Raw genomic sequence first — 8,948 nt, 5'->3', positions numbered from 1 at the left:
AATTTTTCCAGATCATTAATCATTAAGCTTTACTTCATGATGGTTTAAAATTGCGACAACCAATGATAAAATCGAAAAAGCTACTTGCGTTTTAGATGCCGCGTTTGATCACTTTGGACCCAGAAAAGTATTCGCTGTTTAACGCAGTTTGAGCAGAATAAGTTAAGTTTTTTACATCGAATAATATCTTTGAATAATCTCTGGACAAAGTATATAGACTTTAAGGAGAAATGAAGATGATTTTGGAAAAAATTTCTTCTCTTTTTCAGGTTGAAAACTTCTCAGACAACCCTCGTATAGTTTCATTATCCTATCATAAATTAAAACTTACTAATAATGCTGGCATAAATTCCCCTTCAACTACTTAATAATAATTCTTGATGTGCTCTTCCGTGCTTTTCTTAAATAGTTTCCTTTATCAATATTCACCTGTTTGAACAATCCCTTCAAACTAATAAAAGTTGTTTACTAGCTTATATCAATATATTATCTCATTAAAGAATCAAACATTCAAAACAGCTCTCAGACAACCCTCGTATAGTTTCATTTTCCTGTCATAATTTGAAACTTACTAATAATGCTGGCATAAATTCCCCTTCAACTACTTAATAATAATTCTTGACATGTTCTTCCGTGCTTTCCATAAATAGTTTACTTCATCGATATTCACCTGTTTGAACAACCCATTCAAACTAATAAAAGTTGTTTACTAGCTTATATCCAGATATTATCTCATTCAAGAATCAAACATTCAAAACAGCTCTCAAGTTTTATAATATCAGTATAGATTGAATTCCTCATAAACTTTTGGAATGGTTCCAAATGAAAGAAACTTCGCAGTTGAAAACTTTATAGTCAATTGAAATAAACACTTGCTGCTTCCGAATTCAAAACTTCATCGCATGCGTGCGAATTTCGCTAACTTCGCTACTGTAATTTTCGAGGCTCTTTCCGTTCAAACGCTCTTCAAACTTCGACGATGAAAGTTCGTATCCCATTTACGTGCCGAAACGCGAACTAAAATCGTAAATTCACGAGAGGACTAATTTTTTCCCAAAAATGAATTCTACAAAGACGTTTAAATACTGTGATTTAGAACATTTCAAACAAAGTTACGAAGAGGTTCACGGAATATTGAGTTTTTTGGTTTGTGTATTCGGTTCAGTTGCTAATATTTTAAACATTTGTGTATTGACCACTAAAGAAATGCGATGGCCCACAAATTTGATATTGACAGGACTAGCTGTAGCCGATTTATTAGTTATGCTTGAATATATTCCGTTTTCCATCCATAGATATATAAATTTAGATGATAGAAAAAATATCAGCCATTTCACTTACGGTTGGGCTATTTTCATGATGTTTCACGCAGTATTCAGTCAAATGTTTCATTTCATATCTTGTTGTTTGACTGTAGTTTTAGCTATATGGAGATATTCATCTATAACTAATCCTCAAAATAGCAGATATTGGTGTGATGTAAAAAAAACCATGTACGTAATTATTCTGACTTATCTAATATGTCCTTTGATTTGTTATCCTCTATATCAATCTTTACATATAGTAGCTTATAATCAATCCTGTGACTCGAATGGAAGAATCATTGATAATAAGATTCTACAAGAAAAAACGGGAATCGTTTACAATACAATTTTCGTGATGGCTTACGTCAATCAGCATTACGCGCAAATGAGTTTCTGGATATACGCCGTCGTGATTAAATTATTGCCGTGTATATTATTGACTTATTTATCGAGAAAACTGATTCAGGTATTGTGCGAAACTAAGAAACGGAAAACAGTATTGTTTAGTTATAGCGTGCCATTAGATAATTTTAAAGACGTCAAACCGATCATAAATCTTCGAAAGAAACATAGACAGGCGGACAGAACTTCCGGAATGTTAATTGCAGTGCTGTTATTGTTCTTAATAACAGAATTCCCTCAGTCGATTTTGGGATTATTAGGAGCCACCAAAGGAGCCCTTTTCCAGAAAGAATGTTATGATCCTTTGGGTGAGTTATGTGTTTCAAAAGTTTCTCTATTCTCTATTCAATATCTGATTACTAATTACAATAATATTGAGTTAAAATTACTGAATATCTTGCTACTATTCACTACATAGTGATGTGTTGAAGTGATTAGTACATCTTTGCTCGATTTAACATGTGAATTAAGAGGAAAATATAGATACATATTCCAAAGTTTTACAAGTCACATAATTATGTTTCAACTAAAGAGAATGTCGAAGTGAACATGCGTGTAATATTATGAATCATAACGTGAGTCTTTTTGAAAATGTGGACTTACAGGTGAATAATTTTTAACACATTGAGTCCTGGTCCAGTCCATAGGACCGCAACTGAACTTTACCCACAGCCCAAAGCGGTCCTATGGATTACACGGCGTATTGTGTTTCAAATCTTCTTCATGGCCCAAAGCAACGTATTTAAATGCGTTTTAGTTTGTTTGGACCGTCCTAGGTTTTTGAAACAAACACTTGGTCCATTCGATTGTTTTGTATGATCTTCAACTTCATTGTGAAACATTTTTTTTTATATTAATAAGTATATTCAAAGAAATATACGAAAAGTGCAAAATATGTTTTCTGAGTACGGTCTAGGCGTTTAGGAAATTTTTTAGCGGTAAACTTTTTATTCCAAATACATTTTTCCCTTATTTCTCCTTAGATCCTCACTCCATATAGAGTGTAAGAGCAATGGAGAAAGTTTATCAAGTTCCGTTGGGTTTCAACATGTTAAGTCTAGTATACTCTAGTAGACAATTCTCCCATAGACTGTATGAAGACACTTTATATAAGCTTACTAGAAATGCCGTTTCAGTTTCTTCTAACGTCCATACTCAACTGACTTTGGATTGCCACCTAAATTCTGATTGCAGGGACATGTATAGCTTCAAATGATATGGTTAAGATATGCTTATCGCCAGGAAATTCTGTAGTCGGTACCATTTTAGTTTCCGCTTTTCATGCAGCGTTTTATGTTGTTGAGAAGAGGCGATTGTGGACTGATCCTTCTCGGAATCTCTTTGACTGGCTCATTTGATACCGAAAATCCTCTTATCATCATAAAACGTAATTAACTACTACTTACAAGCAACATAAATTATATAATAAAATAAAATAAAAACGCTTGAACTGAAATCACCCGTTTGAAATGTGATCTCATTTGTATGAAAAAATACTACCTAGTCTCTCAAAAGTTCATGATAGTTTTATTATACCAGACAATAAGTGTGGGATGTAATATGATTGTGACTCTCCAGATTGACCAATGACCAATGAATTTTTTTTACACAAAAGTGACAGTAAAGTATATTCTAACAGATATTCTCTGGTACGACATCTATTTTATGAAAGATATTTCATGAATTATAACTCTGTCAAAATATTTAATAGTAATAATGGCCTAACACCTCTTGTGTAGTTCTGCCGCAAAAGTGCTCTTTAGATCCTCTTTTTGGGATGGCCAGTTCCCATAATCTGTGTCTATACTTTTTCGCTTATTTCCGCCTTGAATCTCCATATTCTGTCCCTTCCTGTTAGTTTCTAGCTCCTATTCTGCTAACGTGATCTTCCATATCTTTTAATAATTTTGTCCTAGTCCTACCTCGCGTCTTTTTCTACTACTATAGCATTGTATGCCATAGATTTGGTTTTGTTTCTCCATACATGGTTCAACAACTTAGAGGGAGATAGAAAGAGAGAGACAAAAGCTTGTAAAACTAAAGGCACTTTACTGTAAATGTGCCCTCAAATTATTACTGGATACGGGAAAAGATGATATCGATTCAATTAAATTGGTGAGTGATTGTGCATTTTTTACGTTGTAAAATATTGAGCCCTTAACTAATTCTGAACGTGGAGTGGGTAGGTGAAGGTCATGCTCCAACGTGTATAACCGTGCCACAACCTGAAATTGGAAAAGCGCGCTTACGAATTAGGCAAATTGAATCAAAAATGAATAAGGAAGAAAGAATAAGAATTTTTAATCTTTTGAAGAAGTCCCTGAAGTGAGACCTGCTGTTTAGTATGAATAAATATCTAACAGCTTTGATTTTTTTTTAATCTTTGCCGTTGAGTTAATTAGTTAATTATCGGTTAGTTTATATCCAATTTTGTTATTTGAGTTTCTTACTTCAGATAAAATTAAAATCTCTGATGTTGAGTATAACCTGAATTGACAAAGATCTAGGACCAGCTCTCTATTTTTCACTTGATCTACTGTCAAAGTGTAGTTTGCCTCTACTGGAATTGCCCCAATTTTTTATCCTTCGTTTCCACAACTCTTATGTTGCTAGAAGCTAGCTTGCCAATCCCACTGAAGTGATACAGTTATTGAGAAATTATTTTATATGGCGTCAAAAAACATTATTGGTTAGGCTTTCATTCACTTGACGGTGACTTTTTTTCCTAAACATGGTTTTTCCTATTTGTGTTTCCCCCCAATAACGTATTTTTGTTGGAAGTTGTCCGTCAACTGTAACAAATTTTGTAATATGAGATACAATTTCCAATATGTTCATTCCGGATGTCACTTTTTAAGTATTTGTATCTGGTAATATTTTCGTCGAATCATATGATGTATCGGTACGGTATTTCCAAAGAAACCAATTTCCAAATATCATAATTTATTCCTCTACATTTATATTATCTATGAACGTATGAAAAAATGTATATAGTAAAGGAGGCTTCATAAATATGTATTTTCCAGAAGTTATTCCTGCACAGAAAATCTTTTACCATGCAGTGATTTATCGTTCGAAAATGAAATGATTCTCAGAGTTAAAGTACCATTTACTCCTTCGGTCGATGGTTTTAGAATTGTACATTTCTAGATTTATTTATAGTCGTCGGAATGTATCTGCATGTCGACCTAGTGATGTGTTAGATGTGGATATCTCTCATGTAACAATGAAATCACTTCAATACATTGAAATAGATATAACCAACTTCTACCACAGTTTTGATATTACAGAAAAGTAGTGTGGAGATTTAAAAATTATATAAGTTGTAAAAGTAATCAGAAAACTCAATTTTTAAACAACTAATGTTGAACAAAACTCTAGCTACTTATCGCTGGTTCTCGAATAACATTTTCATTCAGATAGATTAATAGATCATGTTTGAAATCACTGTTATGATAGTCGTCGAAAACAGAATTCTATTGACATGAATTAACAAAGTCTAAATCCATTATTGCAATATTCGATACATGCACAATTTCTTCTATAGTAATAATTTTCTTCCTCATTTACACACTTGAAAAAATGTTTCCACAAACGACAATCATACCTTTGTGATACACGGAGACTGCTACAATATATAACTTATTCTTTTAGTGAAAAATAGCCTCCACCGACTGGGCTACCTCTATAACTGCGTTGTACGATATATGACCCGAACTTGTGAAGCATCAGAGGTAAAGATGTAATGCTGGTAGAGGGTTTTTACCAATCTTATATGACACAATTGATAATAACTCCCAACAATCACTTCATTTCCTACTACTATTCGGAGAACAAGGTACTTTAAACTATCAGAATCAAATAGCTAATGACTGAAAAATAATCTCAGTTGTGAGAAGTGTTCTATTTAATAAAAATAGGTAGAGGTCCCAACATACACCCAGCAAAAGTTTTTATTTCACATGAAAACCTTTTGAAAAAATTGAATGAGAATTTGACAGGTTCGCCCTGGTGTATAAAGTCCTGTAGTTTTTTTTAACCATAAGCAACATATTTATAAGGATACCGTTTATTCTACACAGTCAATACTCCGTCATCATTCAAAAGTTTTTCCTCCTATATGAGTAATTTCTAGATAAATATCACAAAATAAATCGATAAGTTCTAGAATATTCTCATTTTATAGCACATTTAATTGATAATAATTTTTTTTCTACTTTATTGATGCACTATAAAAACGATCATTCATTATAAGAATAGAATTTTTGGGTTTTATAAATAAGTCTCTGGAAATCCAAATTCCATCAAGAAATTTCCTCTCACAATATTATGAACAACGCCATTAATAATTACTCACCAGTCAATGAGGTTTGAGAGTAATTAATTTCAAAAAGAACTTTGTCTGGAAACGATCTAAAGTATTTTGGTCTTACTGTTCATGGAATACGAGGGCGGTTTAATGGAAGAATAACTTTCCAGTGGAAAAGTTACGTTACTGGAAAATATTTCATTTTTCAGCATATATACTATCTATACTCTTAAAGAGTTATAAATTTTTTCAAACCATCAAAAAGTAATCTTTCCACAACACACGTGTTTGTCACTGTCATTCCATATAATATTCACGTAACTTCTGTTCGGTTTTCTTATCGTTTTCCACGTGAAAAATAATGTTTATCAGTCAAAAGATTCTTTCTCTATTTTCAGACGAAAACTGTCAGATTTACTTAAAATGTTAACAGATGACATCAGAAATTGACAATATAATAGCGTAGCAAAAGGGTTGACTTATTTCTACTAATGTCTGATTTTTGTAGCTAATTATCGTATTTGACTGTTTAGTTGTGTCTTCTGTTCATTCAGTTTCTTCCTTCCTTCTTTCAAATGTTATAAGACGCATTCTCTTTTCCAAAATTCTAGTGTATAGCTCATAGCTTGTTTGTGCAACGTATATAGTTCTATAATTATTTTTGTTTTGGTTCTTTGCATGCTTCCTTCACATATTCACCAAATCCATTTTTTTCCTTTCTTTCCCAGCCATTTCATCACATCTTGAGACATTTGATCTTCTCCAAATACTTTTTCTGCCATTTTGTCAAATGTTTCATCTTCTACAAGTATTTCGTTTCTGTTTATGTTATACCTGTGTCAAAGTGTTACATCCATCTACATATTATTTAGTCCACTTTACCATTGTCCTAGTCTTTCCTGTTTTTATTTGACTTAATTTTTCAGTGCCCTAAAATCCTTGTTCCTACTTCCTCTTAATTTTTTCATTTGCATTAATAATTTTCGGTTATTTACCGTATGTGTTATTGTTCGCATGCAATAATTCCATGATTACTTCTTATGATCATCTTTTTAAACATCTTCAGTTTCAATTTGACGTTTTCTCATTTTCTTTTACCATATTTTTCATCTCTTCATTCCACCAACTCGTTCATTTGTCAGCGTATTTCCTTTAAAATCTCCATATTTGATTTTTTTTCTATTCCTGCGTATCTTCCATATTATTAACACCTTCAACTACTACTAGTCTGTGATTGGGCCCTATTTCTACTTCTATTTGTATTGTTGTTGTTTTCATATCTGTTTTTTGAACCAAGAATTTTAAACTATAAGAAATATCAAAAAATATTAGTATTGTTTGATATTAAGATGCGGTCCCACAATATGTTCACGGCAATTCTGTTTTATTTTGTCTACTAAATGTGTCTTTAAGCTTACAATCCCAAAGCTAATTAGTTCCACCAAACTTATGATTACTGATATTTTTCAGATGTGATTGCACACTGTATATATATTCTGAATTCATTTGGAAATAGCTATTGTATCCTATTCCAGAGGATTATTCAAAAATCATCAGCGGAAATTCCTCCGGCTTGAATCACTTTGTCGGGAACAAAATTATTCCCATACCAATTATGAAATTCGCATGATGTGAATTTGAAATGAATATATAATTTGATTACTGAAAGAAATATTTTGCTTCCCGAGCTAAACTCAGCCTTCTGTATAGGTGGAAAACGACTCTGTTAGAAGCAAAATGAGAATTCTTTTTTATTTTTGAGTATAATTCTCTTCTTTACCATACATTTCGTTCACTCATTATTATGAGATTCAATCTTTTCCATTTTAGAAGGAAAGTTGCTATGATAATTCAACTTGTTATAGTAACTTCCGTAAAATTTACAAGTATCAACTTAAACTTTATTACTTCTGAGAAATATATTATGTAGAACATGCTAATAATCTCAATATAAACAACTACTTGGCTTTTTTGTCAAAATATAATATAATAACTTCTACGTCCTAGTACATTTTTACTTGAATTCCAGGATGAATAAAATATGTATTTTCCACCAACAATATCCTTCACATAATAAATAATCTCAATACTCCCTTTTCCTATTTATTATTTTGATTCAATGCGAAAAATTACTCAGTTGTTAGTATTTTATTGTTAAATAGTTGGTTTTTTGGAATTGTTGTATATCGCCTTCATATTCAGTCTCTCCATAACCTCTGTCAAGTCCAGTTATCATTGTTACCTCTTAAATTCTATTCTAATACTGATAACGTCAAAAAGGATTCAACTACCCCTAGAAGAACATGAATTATGGTCGATGGTGGAAAATTTTGTGAAAGAACTTTCATAAAATGAAGCTTAATTGTTGAATTGTTCTGAAGTAAAAACGTGTGTTTCACATAAAAGGTTTACAAGATGTTTTGTTTACTAATTCACTAATGCAATAGATTGAAGTTAATAAAAGACAGATTAAAAATGTGAAAAGGATTTATTTAAGTTCATTGTACATTCAATATTTCAGAGTAGTTCTACTGGCTAGGGATGAATAAATAATGACAGAAAAACAGTTGGTAGTTTGAAGTGATTGTCTGAGAATTGTCATTGTCTTCACCGCTAGTCCTTTCACTCGTGTCTTAGGCTATTACAGTTATCTCCACAGGATCCAGTTATTGTATTCTTATGTATAAAAACTTCTTTGGCCAGTGCATGAAGTGACAAGTTGAACACAAAGCAAGTGCAGAAGATTTTTTAACAATTGAAACGAACTAGATTTTCCAACATATTTCTTTACTAGATTCACCACTCATCATCATATTTAGCTGGTTTTATAAATAATGGGACAAGACAAGACAAGGTTGTGGAAAACCTATTCCTTATTTCACAAATGAGAGTATCTAAATATAGGATGAACACATTATTCTGAGGACTTTTTA

At 32.0% G+C, this 8,948-nt stretch overlaps 1 protein-coding gene across 1 annotated transcript; it reads left to right on the top strand.

Moving 5' to 3' along the window:
• Nucleotides 1-1,059: 1,059 nt before the first annotated feature.
• Nucleotides 1,060-3,064, top strand: LOC130449854 (G-protein coupled receptor dmsr-1-like). Its single transcript, XM_056787896.1, has 2 exons — nt 1,060-2,014; nt 2,901-3,064. Exons 1-2 carry the CDS (start codon nt 1,060-1,062, stop codon nt 3,062-3,064), a joined length of 1,119 nt encoding a protein of 372 aa, XP_056643874.1.
• The last annotated feature ends 5,884 nt before the right edge of the window (nt 3,065-8,948 follow it).

The sequence above is a fragment of the Diorhabda sublineata genome, chromosome 10, assembly GCF_026230105.1.
Source record: "Diorhabda sublineata isolate icDioSubl1.1 chromosome 10, icDioSubl1.1, whole genome shotgun sequence".
Taxonomy (NCBI): domain Eukaryota; kingdom Metazoa; phylum Arthropoda; class Insecta; order Coleoptera; family Chrysomelidae; genus Diorhabda; species Diorhabda sublineata.
Note: the sequence above shows the minus strand (reverse complement) of the source record. Positions and strands in the feature narration are given on the sequence as shown.

What these genes read in the sequence shown, in the direction of transcription:
- LOC130449854 (XM_056787896.1), top strand. Translation starts at nt 1,060, where the DNA reads ATGAATTCTACAAAGACGTTTAAATACTGTGATTTAGAACATTTCAAA. An exon ending in AGAATGTTATGATCCTTTGG is followed by an intron (nt 2,015 to 2,900) that starts GTGAGTTATGTG and finishes TTCTGATTGCAG; the next exon opens with GGACATGTATAGCTTCAAAT.